At 38.3% G+C, this 20,305-nt stretch overlaps 1 protein-coding gene across 1 annotated transcript; it reads left to right on the top strand.

Moving 5' to 3' along the window:
- Positions 1–136: 136 nt before the first annotated feature.
- LOC139737307 (3-oxoacyl-[acyl-carrier-protein] reductase FabG-like) lies at positions 137–13,555 on the top strand. Its single transcript, XM_071647980.1, has 9 exons — positions 137–276; positions 5,579–5,718; positions 6,764–6,856; positions 7,560–7,698; positions 8,780–8,820; positions 9,700–9,769; positions 10,664–10,700; positions 13,011–13,074; positions 13,323–13,555. The coding sequence occupies exons 1-9, from the start codon at positions 201–203 to the stop codon at positions 13,488–13,490; spliced, it is 828 nt and encodes a 275-aa protein (XP_071504081.1). The 5' UTR covers positions 137–200; the 3' UTR covers positions 13,491–13,555.
- The last annotated feature ends 6,750 nt before the right edge of the window (positions 13,556–20,305 follow it).

Consider the following 20,305-nt stretch of genomic DNA (forward strand, 5'->3'; position numbering starts at 1 on the left):
CAGATGGATAAGGCCTTTAACGTTAGAGGGCGTGCTGCATCTCGTTCGTTTGTCATCTCATCACGTACGTAAACGTACAGCGCTAGCTAGCTAGCTCACCTACGTTACAATTGTACGTACACTTGTACTTTTACACCAAGGAAAGTAGACATCTAACCGGCCGTGTCTGGAGTATTGCCTCGAATCGCAACTTTGGAGAAATGGCGACACAGTCACAGTCCTCGGAACCCGCGACCCTCGGGGCTTCTCTCAAGGGAAAAGTTGCTGTCATTACGGGTAATGACGAAGGATGTGCCAGTTTGCGAGATCTAAATGTCATTCGTGTTGCTTGCCATGCCAGGCCAGGCCAGGGCAGCTAGGGCAGCCAGCAGGGGCCTGGGCGAGCATGCACGAACACGCACGCCTCCCTCCTCCTCTGGGGACGCGAGAGAAGCACGCAGGCTAGTCTAGGCGCAGCTAGCTCAGTAATTCAGAGCAGGGAGAGTACCTATAACCTCTGCCCACAACCTCAAAGGAAGAAAGGGAACTCGAGGGGCTGTAGTAGAGTCAACATACTTGCTGCAGTTTTGTAGTGTTGATGTTGCTGTGGCCTGGCGCCTGTGGCCGTGGTTGAGCTTCAACAAGCATGACAAGAGGCACATATTTTGCCCATATTTAATGGTTTTTTGTGTGAATTTTGTGAGTTGGATCTTGGATGTGTTGCAGAATTATTGTGCGAAACGTTGAGATTGAGGGGATGGATGGATTCCGCCCCCTCCCCCAGGCCCATTTAACCAGTTACCAGTTAGGGTTACTGTAAAACGAGAAGTCTTCATGTGCATTTTCATTTTTAATTTCATGAGTGGCAACATTTGTGAAATTAAAATGCACGCGAAAGTTCTTGCCTATATACAAAATATGCATTGGATGCCAGTGGCAAGTCGCGAAAATTTCACGCTGCGAGAAAGCCGTCGGCTCCAATAGTAATTCACGAAATTTTTATTCCGCGAATATATCCTGTCAGGGCTCGACACTAACGGTGGCCCGGTGGCCCAGGGCCACCAAAAATGCATGTCGGGCCACCAAAATATCAGAAATGAAGATTTTGGTGGCCCGATCGGGCCACCAAAAAAATGTCGGATGTTTGCCTTTAATTTTGGAAATGAACGGCGATAACAATTGGCTCCGTAAGATGCTAAAATAAATGTCAATGTTTGCTTTTTATTTTAGAAATGAATAACGGTAATATTCGACTCCGTATGATACTAAAATAAATGCCGGATGTTTGCTTTTACGTTCGAAAGTAAATAGCAATGACATTCAGCTTCGGAAGATGCTAAAATAAACGTCGAATGATCCCTTTGACGTTCGGAAATGAATAACAATAATATTCAACTCCGTACGATGATTATAATGTTGGATGTTTGCTCTTACTTTTGAAAGTAAATAGCTATAACACTCGGCTGCAGAAGATGGCAAAATAAATGTCAGATTGTTGCTTTTACGGTTGGAAGTGAATACCAGTAACACTCTGCTCCATACGATGCTAAAATAAATGTCGGATATTTGCTTTTACATTTCGAAATGAATAGCAGTAACATTCAGCTGCGTTTGATGGTAAAATAAATGTCTGATGTCTGCCTTGACGTTTAAAAATGACAAACAGTAACATTCAGCTCCGTACGATTCTAGAATAATTGTCAGGTGATTCATTTCACTTTCAGAAGTGGACAGCAGTAACATTGATAAAAGCAGTACGTTGATAAAATAAACGCCGGATGTTTGCTTATAAATTTGGAAATGAATAACAGATTGTTGCTTTTACATTTGGAAATGATTAACGGTTTCAATCGGTTCAGTTAGATGCTGAAATGAAAAGCGCATGTTTGCTTTCACTTTCGGAAATGAATAGGGATAACATTCAGCTCCGTAAGATGCAAAAATGAATGACGGTTGTTTTCTTTTACATTTAAAAATGATTAACGGCAACAACTGGCTCCATAAGGTGCTAAAATACTAGTAAGTGTTGGATGATTGCTTTTACAATCAGAAATGAATAACGGTAACTTTCAGCACTTTACAATGCTAAAACAAATGTCGGATGTTTAGAAATGTCTGTAAATGCTCCCACTTTCTCATTTCAAACAGAAGTTTTGACCACGAAAATAGCATAAAATTTCAATATAATCTATAAGCCTATTTGCTAAATCTTAGAACTCAGAATAACGGTAAGATGATTGAATTTTCTATTCACTAATGTTGGACATGGATACCTGTATTACTTCAGTAATGCTTAATATTTATGTTTCTATGTTTAGTAGGACCGACTTAGTTTTTTCATGTTTCTCTTGATTTTTTTTCGGGCCACCAGATATTACTTTCGGGCCACCAAAAAATACAAATTCATGATTTTGGTGGCCCGATCGGGCCACCAAAAATAAAAGTTAGTGTCAAGCCCTGCCTGTTTTACAGTAAGCTAAGCACCAACTGTTCAGAAGGACAGCATGCCATATGCAGGGACAGATCCAGGAATACAGATTACCTTAAAGGGGGAGGGGCAAAAAAATGTTTCTGATGCCACTTATAAGTTAGATCAGCTGATATTATGATAAGCAAACAAACAAAATGGCTCTGGTGCAATTTTTTTGTTCGCCTTACGGTACCACTTCTATGTAGCTACTCCAGATTTCATCAGCTAACAAGCGAAAAACAAAAACAACAAAAAAGGCTTCAGCGCAATTTTCTGGTGCCACTACACTAAAAAATTATAGGGAGCACACATGCCCCCTTTCTTTTTTTTTTCTTTTTATTTCTTTTATCTAATAAAAACAAAAATTAAAGGGGGCCCATGCCTGGTGCGCCCCTTTGGATCCGCCACTGTAATGCCCCCCCCCCCCCCCCTCACTAATACAGAGACTCCAACCCCAAGCACCTTCTGATCTGGAGATTCTCCCGCCCGAAACCCCTAGCAAACGGGAGACTCCAAGTTGATGTGTGCAAAGCGCGAAGTTCCTAGGATTCTAGATCATGTTCTCTGGTGCTATCTAACTGTTAAGGCTTATTTTTTCGATAGAAATAAGTTAGAAATCCTTTCCACCGGGAGAAATCAAATCTCAAACGGGAGAACGGGAGATCATGCAAAAATGGGCTTTCGGCGGGAGATCTCCCGTCGAAAACAGGAGAGTTGGAGTCTCTGCTAATATTGCCTTAGATACTGATACGTAGCACTCAACGCAACCTTACCATGGGTACCATAGCGTACGCACAAATGCATGCACATTTGGCAAGCAGTGGGGACCAGGTGCACCCATGGATTTAAAAGCTAACAAGGGTAGGGAAGTGTAGAGTGGTATAGCAAAATTAGTGCCAATGTAAAAATGGAGAGGGTGATGTCTTTTCATTCGCTTCAACACTTGAGTGACATGCAGCTTAAAAATCAAAATAATAACAGCAACATTTAACTGTCATCTCAGCCTCCTACAGATAGCGCTATAGTAGTTTTTGTCGAGCCCACCGGAGGTGAGGGGAGACTAAGGGATTGCCTGCGGCGTCTGTCCATCCGTCGTCCGTCCGTCCGTCCGTCATCCGTCCGTCCGTTGTCTGTCCGTAACGCTCCAAAAACTTCAATAACTTTTTACTCTGGGCTTCAATTGCAATCAAACTTCGAGGGAAGAGGGGTCATACAAAGTTTCACATTTTACCATATATGAAGGTCATCTCAAGGTCAAAGCTCACAGGCAGAGGGATCAATGAACTTTAGGGCCCAATGTTAAGTTTTTATGGCACGTTTCTATTATGGGTCATAACTTTTGATCCATAGGTCCATTTGTGACTAAACTTGGATGGGTGTATGTCCCTTGGGGAGTGGATGATCACCACAAGGTCAAAGGTCACAAGCAGGGGTCAACGAACTTTTAGAGCCCAATGTTAAGTTTTTATGGCGCAATTCTATTATATGTCATAACTTTTGATCCATAACTCCATTTATGACTAAACTTGGATGGTAGATGTCCCTTGAGGAGTGGATGGTCACCAGAAGGTCAAAGGTCACAAGCATGGGTAAACAAACTTTTAGAGCCCAATGTTCAGTTTTTATGGCGCGTTTCATGGGTCATAACTTTTGATCCATAGCTCCGTTTGTGACCAAACTTGGATGGTAGATGTCCCTTGGGGAGTGGATGGTCACCACAATGTCAAAGGTCACAAGCATGGGTCAACAAACTTTTAGAGCCCAATGTTAAGTTTTTATGGCGCGTTTCTATTATGGGTCATAACTTTTGATCCATAACTCCATTTGTGACTAAACTTGGATGGTAGATGTTCCTTGGGAAGTGGATGGTCACAAGCATGGGTCAACAAACTTTTAGAGCCCAATGTTAAGTTTTTATGGCGCGTTTCTATTATGGGTCATAACTTTTGATCCATAGCTCCGTTTGTGACCAAACTTGGATGGTAGATGTCCATTGGGGAGTGGATGGTCACCACAAGGTCAAAGGTCACAAGCATGGGTCAACAAACTTTTAGAGCCCAATGTCAAGTTTTTATGGCGCATTTCTATTATGGGTCATAACTTTTGATCCATAACTCCATTTGTGACTAAACTTGGATTGTAGATGTCCCTTGGGAAGTGGATGGTCACCACAAGGTCAATGGTCACAAGCATGAGTCAACAAACTTTTAGAGCCCAATGTTAAGTTTTTATGGCGCGTTTCTATTATGGGTCATAACTTTTGATCAATAACTCCATTTATGACTAAACTTGGATGGTAGATGTCCCTAGGGGAGTGGATGGTCACCACAAGGTCAATGGTCACAAGCATGGGTCAACAAACTTTTAGAGCCCAATGTTAAGTTTTTATGGCATGTTTCTTTTTTGCCATAAATTTCTACCCTTTTATATCTCTTTTTATGTGTTATGTTTTATATCTCTCTTTTTTTTTATCTGTTTATCCCATTCGCGTACAATTTCTTGTACGCGAATGGTGAGACACATTATGGCACTTGCCTTGTATTTTGATTACCTCCGAGGAGGTTATGTTTTTACCGCTGTTGGTTTGTTTATCTATCTGTCTGGATGTTTGCAAAATAACTCAAAAAGGTACGAATGAAATTGATTTTTAGGAAAAGTTGATAATGTCACAAGGAACAGATGGTTATCAGTCTTACACTTTGGTAGTGATACAGATCACTGTCTGGATCCAGGAATTTTGCAGATGGAGGCCAGCAATTTTTGATATTTCTCTCACAGATTTACAAGTGTTGAAAGCTCCCTGACCTCCAACGGTGCAATCTATCTTTCCCTGCATCCTGTAAATGTGGGAATTTTCGTGGTGTTGAAATTTTCGCGCAACTAGAAACTAGCGCGAAAATAAAAGCACACAAATATTTTTGCTTGCCTTATGTTCCTTTAGTTGATGTCTTGATTCCGCGGAATTAGAAACCAGCGAAGGTCTTCGTACGCAGCCAAGCACAAAATAAAAAATAAAAATTAGTCACGCAAAAATATTTACTTTCACAGTAATAGAAACATATGCTGATATGAAATGATTTGATTGTGAGACACTGAAAGTGAATTATTTTCATCCTTTTTCCTGCCCAGGTGCCAGTTCAGGGATTGGAGCAGAGACAGCACGTTATTTTGCCTCTCTAGGATGCCGGCTGGCATTGACAGGACGCAACATGGATGCCCTACAGGCAGTGGTTGATGAGTGTGTGAGCAGGGGACTTGCAAGAGATCAGGTATTGAATCTGGAATTCATTTCCATGAATCTTGAATTTATTTCTAACCCCAAGGAGAAAATTTGTGGTGTAGTGTAGAATGGGATTACTGTGGTTCAGTGGAGAGTGCTCTAGAATCTCAAGCAAGGGTTTCTGTGTTCATATGTTGCAGTGTACATATGAATGTCCTGTGACAAGATTTGCTCCAGAATAGATACCTGACAGTGCTGGGGTGAGCGTGATGTCAGGATTCTCAGGGAATGTTAGGAGGCTACATTGGGTAGATAAAGCATGATATCCTGTAAGATCAAAGTACTGATGGTAGATCACATTCACCTTATATTAACCTTGTTGTGCATCTGAGTGTGTCACAAGTTGAATGCACATTGATAGGTTCAAAACGTTGACTTGAATGTTCTTTTTCATTGAGACTATTCTACTATGAAACTAGGAGGGAGTATTACAAATGTTAGATACAACATTGCTCATTGGCCCTGTGCTTGTATGACAGTAATCATTGGTATTGGTTTTCTTTATTGGAAATCTTTTCCAGATTCTTATTTCAAACCAAATATTGAATTTGTGAGACGTACCGCTCATTACCGAGTACATTTTTTTTCAATGTAGAGTCTGCTCAAAATATGGTTCAGTAGAATAGCATTTGTTGTAACTACAGGCCTTTTACAGTGACAGGGTTTTTGCAGTGTCATTGCCTTATTTAGTCCAAGGTCATCAAGACCATGGCCTTGGATACCCTCTGATTGACCTCAATGCCGTCCTCCCCCCCCCCCCCCAAAAAAAAAAAAAAAAAAAAAAAAAAAAAAACAGGAAGAAAATCACTCTTCTTAGGTTTTGAATATTTTTGTGCCCTTCCTTTTGATATGTATGTTGACATCAGAAAAGTGGCCCTGCAAAATTTTTCATTGAAACTCTGCAAGTTGTACATCAGACACTAGAGTCATTGGTGTGGCTATATATTAAATCACATGTAATGAATTACACTCAAGGCACCATGAGATGATCTCTTCTTTTTTCTTTTCTTTTTTCCTTTTTTTATTTATCGTAGGTCCTGATGATCCAGGCAGATTTTGAAAGTGAAGCTGATGTCAAGAAAACAGCAGACCAGACCCTGGAGAAGTTTCAGCAGGTTGATGTCCTTGTAAGTCTGTCCTTACAACCACGTGTTATCAGTCTTGCAGAGAGTTACTCTCACTGATAGCAGTTTTCTCTTGATTCCATGCAGATAGAATATACTACAGTATGTCCACTAGCATGTTGAATGCATAATTCAGGTACAATGTACATCATTTTTTTTTCTCCCATGTGACTCAATGTCAATGGATATTCTAGACATAAGCTGTAATCTATTATTATCTGAATAGACAAAGTGGCACATACTGATATAAGTGTTCTAAGCCATGTGCCAGTCAGTATGGAATGAGATACTGGACATCTGTGGAAGGTGGTACCCATGAATATGTCATGATCACAGTATTTTGTTTATCAAGTCCCCCCTCCCCCCACGAAAAAAGAAAAAAATGAATATGAGAGAGAGGGAAAGAATGAAGTAAGAAATAATAACAATGTTTTTTTCTTCAGTACAGAGAGGGATATTTGATTTTTTGTCATGTGCAGCTCAATGAATTCCAGAAGTAGGCTTCATTTATTCAGTAGCCACATTGTCCCAAGTACAGGACCTATAGGTGGTAGCAAAGACACTTGGATTTTTTTTTTTTAATGTAAAACACCTTCCTTTGCATTTTAAAGCTCAATACACATTGCAACATCATGTCTTGTTAGTTACAACATGCTACAATATTTTGTCAGTATTAATGTTAATATCATCATGTTAATATACAAAGGTTAACAATGCTGGTGTTGTGATTCCGGATTCCTTGGAATCTACAACACTGGAAAACTACGACCGCACCTTTGCAGTGAATGTGCGAGCGCCTCTCCAGCTGATACACCTCCTTGCTCCTCATCTCATCAAGACTAAAGGTGAGACAGAGATTGGTTGCTTGAATCAAGCTGGTACAAGACTGGGTAGGACAGGAGAAGCCATGTTAATCACATCACTTTTAACTTGGGGGTTCTCTAGAGAAGAAACTTGTTTCAACTCATTTGGGTATTAAATCTCAGGATAAAGCACGCACATACATCATGCATCATGTACACATGATGTCTTGTATGTACCACAACATAAAGACAATTTATAGAGGATTCCACAAACTTCAATTTTTCATAAAAAGTTCACATTCCCTGGACTTGTTACTGACATATAAAGGGTAATATAATTCCCCTGCTGTCTGAAAGATGGAAGTCAAGTGCTCTTTTATTATGCAAGAAAAGAGAGAATATGTTGAATTTTCTTTATATTTCCTGTAATCTTGTATAATCTGACCTTGATATGAATGCGATGTGCGCACGCACATGAATCCCTTCACTCCTTTACTCCACAACTGATGGCAAATTTAACCACTCATGAAATTGTTGTGTGATCTTATTGTAATATTCTCATCCAGCAATGGCTGCATAAAAACTTTGAAAATACATACATGTGTAACTTATGAACAGATCGTCTGATTTTTCTCAAATTTTGCTGATGTGTTCTACTAATATTGCTGCATTCACTCAATCCACATGTATAGTTGGTTTTATTTCCCTCTAAAGATACATTTGTACCTTTACACATGTACCTGAAGACAAGTTCCACCCAAATTATCTTGATACAATGTATTATCTTGTAGTTTCTTTGTGGTTTTCCATTGTTGTACTTTTCAAAAGAGTGATTAATGGAGGCTAAACTTTCCTTAGAAATCCCCTCAACATGTCTGGATTTGAAAGGAATGTTGTCTATTGTGTGACACATGTGTAGGTGTATGACTTTTTACAACCCATAGAATGTATAGATGTGTCATAATGTCTTTCTTGTTCAATGTGCTATAATGGGAAACTAGTGTTGTTGAGGGGTGTGTTTACATGATAGTATGATGTGGAAAAAAAATCTTACAAGTATCCATGTAGCTTAGCCATCTTTGATTCTAACATTTTGTATTCTCTCTCACTTTGCCCCATTCAGGCACTGTGGTGAATGTCTCCAGTGTGAATGGAGTGAGAGCTGTAAGTTCCACTTTGCTGGGTTTGGGTGTGTGGTAGTTTCTGCTAGGTTTGGATGTTGTAACTGATGGACTGAGGGAATGTACAAGAGTATAAAAACTCAAGTGATCTCAGCTTGAGAGTGTGATTCCAGCCCGACATTCAAGCTTATCTATTTTTGGTCTTTAATGTAAAGGAGCATTATTTTGTTGATCTCTTGGAATATGATCTTTTGCTATATTACATTTGATTATGTGTCATTATTTGATCACTTACAAGTTGTATTCAAGATACCTAAAGAGCCAACCTTCTCTTGAATTTAGATAAACGGCTTTAAAAAGTTCTGTGAAATGATAGGTAATTAGTTGAATACTGATAAGCGTATAAACTTCTGTAATGCAAAATTTCATAGCATGACAGCAAAAGTGGTAACATTCAAATTTGTTCCTTCACAAAAATTACATTACTTCTCTTTTTTGTTTGGAGGGGGTGGCATGTAGGGTGTTAAGAACCTTCCAGTGTGTACAAACTACAATACTTGCTCCAACTTTCAATATGTGGTGAACTTTGTTTTTTATATACATTGAGTATTCACATGCATTCTACACCATGTTGGCAAATGATACAGTATGAAAAATGGAAGTCACAAAACCTTTTTTGTCATGTGCATCTTTTCATCTTTTTCTATTATCGGTAATTGAGCAGTTGAAATAGATAAACTTGAGAGGGGATGTTTCCATGTCAACAATGTAAATTTACTAAGAGTGAAGGTACACTGTACCAGTACATATATTATGGTTTAAAACCACTACCATCAGCCAAAATATAACAGTATTTCAAGAAGACTGCCATACTTCAGCCAGCAACTCATCTATCCCAATCCTTGTTTCTGGTTTTCTCAAGTTTGCAGGAGTCCTGACTTACTGTATGTCAAAGAGTGCTCTGGATCACATGACTAGATGTGTGGCTGAAGGTGACATAGTTTTCTTTCTTCTCCAGCATCAGCTCATATTAATTCTCAGTAATGTAACCAACATACTTTTTTATGTGTGTGTGTAAGCAGGGAAAAAAAAAACAGAATGTGCTTGTTGAATTATGAAGAAACCAATTTCTTCAGGCCGCAACATTACATACTCTATGTTTTTTATTGTTTATTTGTTTGGTTACAACAAAATTTCAATATAATGAAAGAAAACTGCTGGTCCCAAAGACTTTGTTATAACAGGAGTCCACTGCAACAGAAAATGTATAATGAATCATTATCAAACTCACTTCAAAAAAGTTTTGATAGAAAGCATGTAATAACTGACATTTGAGGCACAATCTAATTAAGAGAGTATCCTTGCCTCTCATGATCAAATGTCTCTTAAGACAAATAGATTAAATGCAACATCCTTCGATGTCACAGAAGATGATTTAATAGTCACATAGTCTGTACATGTTCAAATTTTGCCCATTTTAGCTGAAATTTTACTGATCTCTTGCTTTGGTATCACTGTTATCAAATGAACATAGTTTCCTCTCATTGCATTTCACCATTTTGCAAAATAGACATCTTAGAAAATGCTCATAATTCTTTACAAATTTGATCCAACAGTGACATTTATTTCAACATAATTCACCATATCTTAGTTCTTAAAAACCATCAAGTTAAGCAGGGAAGAATTTTGAAGTCATAGTCTATGTATTTCTTTTAATATTTCTGCATGATGCTTGAGATTACCCTCAGAGCCTTTGGTTTGAATACCACAGACTTCTAGAATATATTTTTTTTTTTGGAGAGAGAGAGAGAGAGAGAGAGACTAGCTCAATCAACCTGCTGAGATGTTGCTATGGTAACAATTCTTTGCTATTCTTACCCCTACAGAGTTGGCACCTCATGGAGTGAGAGTGAACTCAGTGAAGTAAGTACATCACACTTTAAAAACTTTAAAAACTTTCAATATTACACTCTGGGAAAGAAACCATTTTCTAGTGTATCAAAAAAGTGTTTTGGTTTCAGCCATTAGCCACCAAAGTTTAGAGGGATGGTGAAGTTTTGGTTGAGAAGGGGTTTCCAACTTCCGTGTAATATATTCTATATGAAAACAGAAAAAGTATAAAACTATGTAAAAACAAATGGATGGGCAGATGTGGATGGGTCAATTACTAATGGGTTAAAGAAGTAAAAGTATATAAAAAGGGGCAGCAGGGTAAAGAAATTATTACATGGCCACCAGTCTGTATGAGCAAGGTTCTGCAGAACTAACACTCTGTAGTCCCTACAGTGTGATGGGACAATTGTGACCCGCGACAACGGTTTCAGGCAAAAGTCGCAAGAGCAAATTCCCTCCTAGGCGGGGTACAAAGATTTTGACCATTATATTTGTCGATTTAGGTTTTTTGCAGAAATCGAATCTTTGATATGTTTTCTACATCTACACTAAATTTCATAGCATAAGACTAAGTTTTTCCTATCGAAAATGGAATTTTAAGCACCCTATGTTGGATCACACTCATCAGTTTCGAGCTTCTTTCGAACGCCGCGCCAATATCCTCAGCGTTGCTACGGCGCAGGGTCTCGCATGCGATTGGCTGGTGCATCGCATACAGTGAGTAATTCGGCTTTCGGAGACACCAGTTGTAGCGTTTGGGGAATGCTTTGTCCACGCGTGCACGATTACATGCTCCATTGTTCTTGCTATAGTGGTTTATATACGCTCGCTCTGTCGTGCGTGCTCTTCGTTTGGCTTTCTATCCAAACTATTCTACCGCAATGTTCGACAACGGAAGTGAAACAAAAATCATGTTGCAAGACATAATCGTATGAAAAGAAAACTAAATATACTCAAATTTGTCTACTTGTACATGTAGTAAAAATTATGACAGCAGACTGACTCAATGGAAGGTAGATGAGAGGAAAGGAGCGGTCACATGTAACCAATTATATTCAAATACTACACGTCAAGATCGCACCAAACTAACGAGTCGTGTTTGTTGTTTGTTTGTTTTAATTTAATTAGCACCACCGAACAAAGCAACATATGCATGTCTTGTAAAAGCAAAACAAACAGGAAGCGTGACCCTTGCCAGCACTAGCAATTTTATGCCTTCAAAAGGCACCACAATGAAAACGCGAATTGTAAATGTGTGGATTCACCACCGCTCCTGTTACATGCACACGGCCATGGCATGTGGATGCCATTGCGTAATGCGTGCACCATAGTACGTATGTACATTGTACATGTACACCATACGTGCAATTATCGTATTCGCCATCTTGAAAGACGTACTGGTAAACAAACCCGAGCGAAATGCATTGTTTTTCGGCTCCATACGCTGAGCTCCGAGGAAGGTGCCCGGGAAATTTGACTCTCTCAGTGAGCCAATCAGAAGGCGATGTGGTTGCTAGAGGCGGAGCTTAACATCAATATTATAGGCACCATCGTACGGATGGGTGATTCTCCCCTCGCATCGCCGCTCGGACATTGTCTTTGAGAAAGAGGTGAATCTTCAAAGCCTATTTTCTCGCAATTTTGTCAGGCTAACAACTTAAAAAGTGCATTTTATTTCTCTTTCTATGCCCACTTATGGTGCCGAAGAATACAAGTGTTTTATATTAATGCAAAGCTTAGGAAATGGGCAATGAGATTCAGTGAAAAAATGAATTTTCAAAATTCCCGACTTTTGCCTGAAACCGTTGTCGCCGGTCACAATTGTGTGACAGACCCCATATCAATGACATGCACATGTGCAGGTAAAAGGGCATTCTGATTCCAACCTTTATGCAACATGGTCATTTGTTGGCGGTTTGACAGAAACCTGGTATAATGCCTGGATGAACATTCTGGCAGCTGCTCAGGGCATAGACCTACTGCCCATTTTCAGCAAGGAAATTGCTTCCTCATGTTCATGATCAAACTTGTGATGGAATGAAAACCTTGAAGGTCGTTTTCTCAAAACACTGATTTCCAGGACCGCTCTACATGCTCTCATATACCTGGTAACCCTGGATTGTGTCATCAAATTAGTCATGAATCCATGAATTTATCAAATTTAAACAGAGGAATTGGTAAATGATGTGATGTCATTTACAGCAAAGCGTCCACTCCTTTTTTTGGCTCCTTTTGTTATCGCAGGTCACAAGTCCTCTGTAGGAGATGTACACTGTAAACTTGCCACCTACAAAGAGTTGATTTTCATTTTACAGATCTTTTTTTTTTCTCTCTTTTCAGTCCTGGTGTCATCAAAACTCAAATCCACAAGAGAGGTGGCATGAGCGATGAGCGATATGAAAAGGTGTGTATAATGATGACTCTTGATTATCCAGTCACCTGATTTAGGATGATTACTCTGTCATGCAGCTTTATTTGTATAATTCTTTTCGTTCAAGATGAGCATTCCTTAACAATTAGTGTAGTAGTGGCAATTTTGCAGCAATCAGCATCATATCATAAATGTCAATATTTTTGATACTCACCTCAGTGTCTCATAATCATTGCATCAAAATCAGTATTTTTTATGGCATGTTTTCATCATAATTTCAGTTTATGGAACACTCCAAGACAACTCATGCGATGCGTAGAACAGGATTTGTTGATGAAGTTACCCGTACTATCGCCTTCCTTGCATCCAGCGACTCCTCTTTCACAACTGGAGAAACTATCACCATCGATGGAGGGCGCCACCTTATGCTGACCCCCGTCCAGTCATGAATTTTTAGATTAGAAAATGCCAGACAAGAAGCCACAAATATGGTATAGTGATATAATGGCATATATGCCAAAGTTACTTTAGTAGATTTTATGAAATCTGGATTGAATTTTTCAAAACAATGGTTCACAGTTTAACTGAAAAATGAAACATGTCTACAAATGAAAGACATGACTGGATAGGATCTAATAAAACCAATGATACTGTTTGTGACAAAGGTAAGGAACATATTAGCTGTTCAAGTGCTGAATTGAGCTTGGCTTTTACATTGTGCTGGCATCAATCACAGAGGACTAGAAGTCATGTTGAATCATGCAGGTCCTCATGACCCAGGTACTTAAACAATGAAACACAAAGCTATTTCATGATTCTGTGATCTTTGGAATTGTCTACCTGAAATTTCTCAGATAGGACTGACAGAGAAAAGAAATCATGTGTGACAAAGGTCGTTCGGCTCTGGTAAAAGAACACACTCTAAAGTAAAGTGGGTTTGAATGCTTCTTGCATTCTGGTATATCTGAGTTACATGTCCAATCACAGTTCTGTTTGTATTCTGTCACTTCACCTTTGATATTTGTTTTTGATGCAGCAAACCTGCTTCATTTGCCTATTGCGAGGTACAGTGAAGTGACGTATACTTTATGTATGTTAGTGCATACGTCCAGAACAACTTTAACAAACACTGCCGACAGCCCTTGATACTGCAAAAACCAGTCACAATGTTCTTACTGGTATATAATATCTACAGTATGCATCATCAAGGTTTGCTTTAATATTCAATTAGATTTAGATGTCCTTATGTAATTGGTATTGTCATGGTCCAATCATGTTCAGTTTTATATTGCTTTGATTTTGCATATGCTTGACAATTATGCTGTAGCTTTTTAAGAATACATGTATGTAAATTCTAGTTTGCTTGTCAATCATACTGTTCCTCTTTATTATGCTTCTTATCTTGTTTTATCATCCATGGATCCAGAGACTCCAACTCCAAGCATGTCTTAAATAGGAGATTCTCCCTCTCGGAACCCCAAACAAACCTGAGACAAAACTTTTAGAGATAGTAGTTTTGGTTGAGATGGGGCTTCATGTTTCCACCTTTTTTCTTTTTCTTTTTTTTTTCTTTTTTTTTGTAATTAGAAATCTCTTATGAAATATAAAAGAGCATATTATTCTAAGAGAAATTCGAAGTTTATTTGATGAAATTAATTTTGAAATGGCTGAAATATCCGAAATATGTGATCCTAATAAAAGGTGGGGCCCACCTTTAATTTGGATTGCTTTGCTTCACTTTGTTTTGGGACATTTTGGCCATTTCAAAAACGATTTTTCATCAAGTATAATTGTGAATTCCGCATAGAATTTTATGCTCTTTTAAAATTCATGAAGTGGTCTCTAAAGTATTTGCTAAAAGCTGAATCCTCACCTCAACCAATACTATCCCATCCCTTTAAGTTGGGTGGGAGGAAGCTAACTTCCAATTGCAGGAGGAAATATATCTTAGGAAGGAGATGCACAGCTAGAGCAGGAGAAATGTAAACTTAAATGGCAGAGTGGGATATTTTGTGAAAATGACCTCACAGCAAGAGAGTTAGAGTCTGTGGTGATACATATCGTCAGTATGTAAGTGCATATTCCTGCTCTGTTTGTTGCATCTGTGTGTTGTGTGAAAACAGTGACAGCTTTTCCATTTTGAGATCAAGAGACATGAGTTACAGATGCTCTGGTAGGATAGATTGTGAATGTTTCTTTTGTTTTTCTTGCTCTTTGTATTAAGTAATGTAGGCTTTAAGCAGAGCTCCACACTAACTTTTGTTTTTGGTGGCCCAAAGGGAAACATGCAAACTTTTTTAGTGGCCCGATCAGGCCACCACATTCATCATTTCTGAAATTTTGCTGTCCCTACGTGCATTTTTGGTGGCCCCGGGCCACCAGGCCACCGTTAGTGTCGAGCCGTGCTTTAAGCATTGAAAAAGTGCTTCCAGTACAATCAGTCATGTCCTTTTGATGTAGGGCATCAAGACCAAGAGTCTTTAAAATAATAAAATGATTTACGTCTCTAATGAAGTTTATCTGCTTGCTATGTTATATCATTTTGCTTGCCACACTATTCTAATAAAGAAGTTTAATGACAGTACATTGCACTCCCGATGTAACGAACACAGTTACAATGAAAGAAAACTGGTGGTCCCAAGGACTTCCTTTGGACAAGAGCTGCCTTAGTTTCAAAACATAGAGGTGGACTTCAGAAAAAGGAAAGAAAGTGTTGAGTGCATCAGATATGATATTGTATGCATAAGGGTGTTTATTTGTACTGTAATATGCAAGCCTGGTACTGGTATACCATCACTTCATAATTCAATTGTAGATATGGTTGGTCAGATAGGCAAGAGCTTCACCAACTGAGTTACAGCATGTTTGTATATCCCCTGCTTTTCTGCTTGTGTGACTTAAGAGGGGTACAACCTCACTCACAAGCTGACTGTATGTTTCATTACACAAACTCGTTTTGACAATCAATGGACAGACTTGGTAGCATGCTGTCATAGATCAGGGCCCCGTTTTTTCAAAAGATAAAGTCAATTTCAAATTTCCTTAACACACAGGCTGCAATAGACTTATAGAAATCAACTTTATAATCAATTTTAAATCTTCACAAAAGTCATTTTCATAATACTGCATTAAATCTGTATTGGATGAATTCTCAGGAGTGCAACATTGATGTTTCATAGAAATGTACTCAATTATGTTCTTTAACAGCAGTTTCACTCGTGAAGCAGCATTGTTTTTCCCGTAAATTACCAGTACACAGCATCACAAGATCTTATCTACTCTGATGCCTTTACACTTGTTTGTAAAATGATTACCGGTAAGGCTTGAATGTAAACTATATTAGCATACACAACAAGCATACAAAAGATAATTATGTGTAATTGAACAAATATATTTGAATTAAATGTTATTACACTGAAATATGTCGTCAAAGACTCTGATGTAGAAATATGGTGGAGCAATCATGTTTTAGTCAATTTATGATGACATATTCAGAGCATCCTCTCATCTGTGCCTACAAATGTATGAGAAGCCGATCTTACCCTCGTGTTGTGGTCATTGGTTGTGTCAGGTTTTTCCTAATAAATCACATCTAAATTTCCTATACATGTATAAATTCAATCTTGTGGTGATTAGCTTTACATTTCCAATACATTTATGTACTGTACATGTACACATACATTCTTCTATATCATAGTAAAGTTCAGCTATGTTTTGTTTTTGTTTTTTTAACCACAGAACTGTACATGGATGTTTACATGCAAGCTTTTCAAATTATGCTTGCATAACAGAACTGTTAGGAGTGATTAACGCAGCAAAACAATGCCTACAAACATATGATCAGCTGTTATTGTCGCTCTATCTCAGATATACATGTACCAAGAATATCAATATTTTCTAAAAGTGAATATTTCTGAGTAAGTGTTGATTCAGTCATGTTACTCTGATGTTCTTGTAACATGTAGGATAACTAGCTGACATTCAGCATGTTGTATATTTCACGATGGTCTGATTTTTTTAAAAAATGCAAAACAGTTCTTGTGCAGTGGATATGAATATGCAAATGAGTGAGCTGACCATGTCATAACCTCACAATTTTCCATTGATCGTATATAAGAAATGACAAAAATTCAGTGTTTCTGTCATTGAAGTCTGAAACATGATTATGATGCTATTCCTGGTTGAATAACTTCAGAATACGATCAGTTAGATATATCAGGATTTGAGCCTCGGGCATAATTGCATTTGATGAAAAACTGGAAATTTCAAAATTGGTATGTACAAACTACAGTACACATATATATGACAAGTTGTGAGAGGATGACATGCTCACTTTGCCATTTGCATATTCATATTGACCGTTCAAGAACAGTTTCCTCAAAAATTAGTGAAACTTCAAATTGTTATAACTTCTATATTTTTCACCCGATTTTGATCAAAATTTTACTGTTGAATTCCTAATATTTTACTCTTTCTTATCAGACTAGCTTATATACGGACTGGATTTTCCCCCTTTAAAGTCCCCCCCCCCCCCCCCCCAATTCTGCCTATCGCATATAGCTGATATCAAGCCGATATCACCTTGCGATACCGATATCTGATCGATTGCTCTTGGGACGTGCACTTCCGGTTTTGCGGTTTACCCACGTCACGTCCTTCATCTATAGATATTTTCCATAATTTCGTTGTTTTGCATCAGTCCCAGCATTGGGCCGCTTCTCAGAAGAATCCCATACATCAAAAAGTTACAGATTAGAAAATAACTCTATTATTCGACAGATTATAAGACAGAATTTAATACGAACTGTGAATACTAGTACTTCGGCGTTCAATGTGCATGAACGCGCACATTTACACATCACGCGTTCATAACCGAAGTTTATCTCCCAAGAATTAAAGGTAATAAAATTAGAGTGCCACACACGTTCAGATTTGGAGAGCTATATGCGATAGGGAGAATTAGAGTGGAATTACAAGTGTACTATCAAAGCAGTGAACATAAGCAACATGTTAGCATAAGTTTTGGGGGGAATCAAGTCGAACAGTATCATGGCAGCTCTAATTGTCTGGTGGTCTGTTATACCATCACCCACTGTTAAAATCTTCAAGTTGATTACAATCAGATTTCACTCGGACTTTTCATTCTCTCTGTACACAGTGACAGAAACAGGGAAACCTGATTTCTCTTGAAAGAAACAAACTTTGTAAACACTGGTAAAATAACTTTACTCCTTTCAAATTGTATTTGTAATCTTGGAGGAGAGATTTCCCAAGAAAATGCAAATATCGCGATGCGACATATTACTATGGGTAAAGCAATGTGTCAATCAATATCTCCCCTCATGTGTCTGAGATTGCTGCTTATGCCTCAAGGCATATGGCATTAGTACATGTATGTAGTGTAAGGTGGCCAGAATTTCTTGCATTGTCTAACTTTCATTCTAAAAGTTTCAAAAGGTAGAAATGTGGAGGTAAAGATGATTTGTATTTGTGTCATCCCCATCTCTCCCCTCTCTCTCTCTCTCTCTCTCTCTCTCTCTCTCTCTCTCTCTCTCTCTTATTCTCTCTATATCTCTTCATCTATCTATCTGTATTAATCTATCCATCTATCCATTCTGCTCTCACTCACTGTGACTCTGTCTTTTTAGGTACAACTTCTTTTGTGATTTTGTTGGGTTATTTCTCATGCCAAAGCACTGCTTTGATTATCAAATGTGAACCATGCATCTCGTGTACGGCATGTGATGTGGCACAACATGCTGGCACAATGCCAAGTATCAATTGGTATTATGACATCACTACGAACAGTACTTGGCTGTAAGCAGATACAGGCATGCTCATTACACATGGGGAAGTAATTCACAGAGTGTGTGACAAGCTCCAAATTAATGGACTTTAAGTGTAGGATTTTATTACATCTTAAAGCTCACATTGCGATTTTAAAGACACCTTCACAGACATACAAACACTAAACGAACCTATTCTAATGTCATGTAATTGGTGTATGAATGTGCATGGGAAAAAAGCCAACTGCTTTACATGGCAAGTTTGACATCACATTAGTGGATGAATCGGTTGTCATAACATGCAAAGATGACATGCTCAGTATGACAGTCTTACATGCCTGTGAGAATTTGTGATTGTTTTGCATGGTGAGCGTGTGAATGTGATCCATAAACTGCTGGGACATCATTATCATTTCTGCAAGGTTATTTAAAGCCTCTTTCTAGGACCTATCAGATATCATATGCTCAAAATAAAATTGATTTTTGGTCAAAGAAAACAAAATTTTACATATACAGCAGAACCCTGTTAAATTAGGTTGTATATAGCAAGACACCTCTGATATAGTGTTATTTTGAAGGTCACATCCCTTTTATATTACATGTATTTTGTTTTATTCCCGGATATAATGAGATGATAAACAAGGAAATTTCAGTGTTCCTAGGAAGCTTGTTATAACAAGGTTCCTCTCTGTATTATTGCACACAGCTCTGCAGAAATCCAGTCTAGAAAAGCTAAGATCTCAACAGTGTATAAATTTGTAAGGAGAAAATGATGGTTGTGGAGGTGAGGCTACTGGTACTGCTATAAGGTACGAAGGACATAAATACTGTTAAGTGGGAACACTTGAAGACTTGTGCATCAACTTTACTTTGGGAAGAAGTTGATAGTAGAAAAGTCCAGGGTCCTATAAAAAATTCATAAAACTTGTTATCAGTGACAACTGCCACATTTCTATGACAAATTTGCTCTCAGCCAATCAGATGCAAGGATTTCTGTAGCTTATAACAAATATCGTAACTTGTTATTGATAAGTTTTATGAAATGGGACCCAGGTGAGTCTCCCATTTATCCAGAGATGAGACTTGACCAATGTCTAAGAAAACACACATCATGTAGCCGAAGCTCGTAAATGGACTTTACCTGGATTACAGATCTCGAAAACTTAAACACATCCTTTGAAGAATATTTACTGTTCAAATACCATTCCTGCATCGGTTTTATTGATTCATTTTATTCGGTTAATTATTGTCAACTTAATAACAAGTTGTAAGATTGTAAGCAACACTTGATTCGACCACAACCTTTATCTAAAGTGACTTTCTCATGATGTCACACTTCTTTCATGCATGATACAAGTCACACACAGCTAGGACAGACAATTCACATGAAATATCTGTATGTATACTGAAAAAGCTGTTATTTTTTGCATACAGATATTTTCAGGAATGAGGTCTAAGACATTTTTGCGATTTGACAC

The sequence above is a fragment of the Diadema antillarum genome, unplaced genomic scaffold (assembly GCF_040938485.1).
Source record: "Diadema antillarum isolate AM-2024a unplaced genomic scaffold, OU_Dant_1.0 seq00000688_RagTag, whole genome shotgun sequence".
Taxonomy (NCBI): domain Eukaryota; kingdom Metazoa; phylum Echinodermata; class Echinoidea; order Diadematoida; family Diadematidae; genus Diadema; species Diadema antillarum.

Excerpts from the sequence above, each read along its gene's own strand:
- LOC139737307 (XM_071647980.1), top strand. The coding sequence starts at position 201 with ATGGCGACACAGTCACAGTCCTCGGAACCCGCGACCCTCGGGGCTTCT. Across the intron at positions 6,857-7,559 it reads TTCAGCAGGTTGATGTCCTT|GTTAACAATGCTGGTGTTGT; the intron begins GTAAGTCTGTCC and ends TAATATACAAAG. Across the intron at positions 8,821-9,699 it reads GTGTGAATGGAGTGAGAGCT|TTTGCAGGAGTCCTGACTTA; the intron begins GTAAGTTCCACT and ends GGTTTTCTCAAG.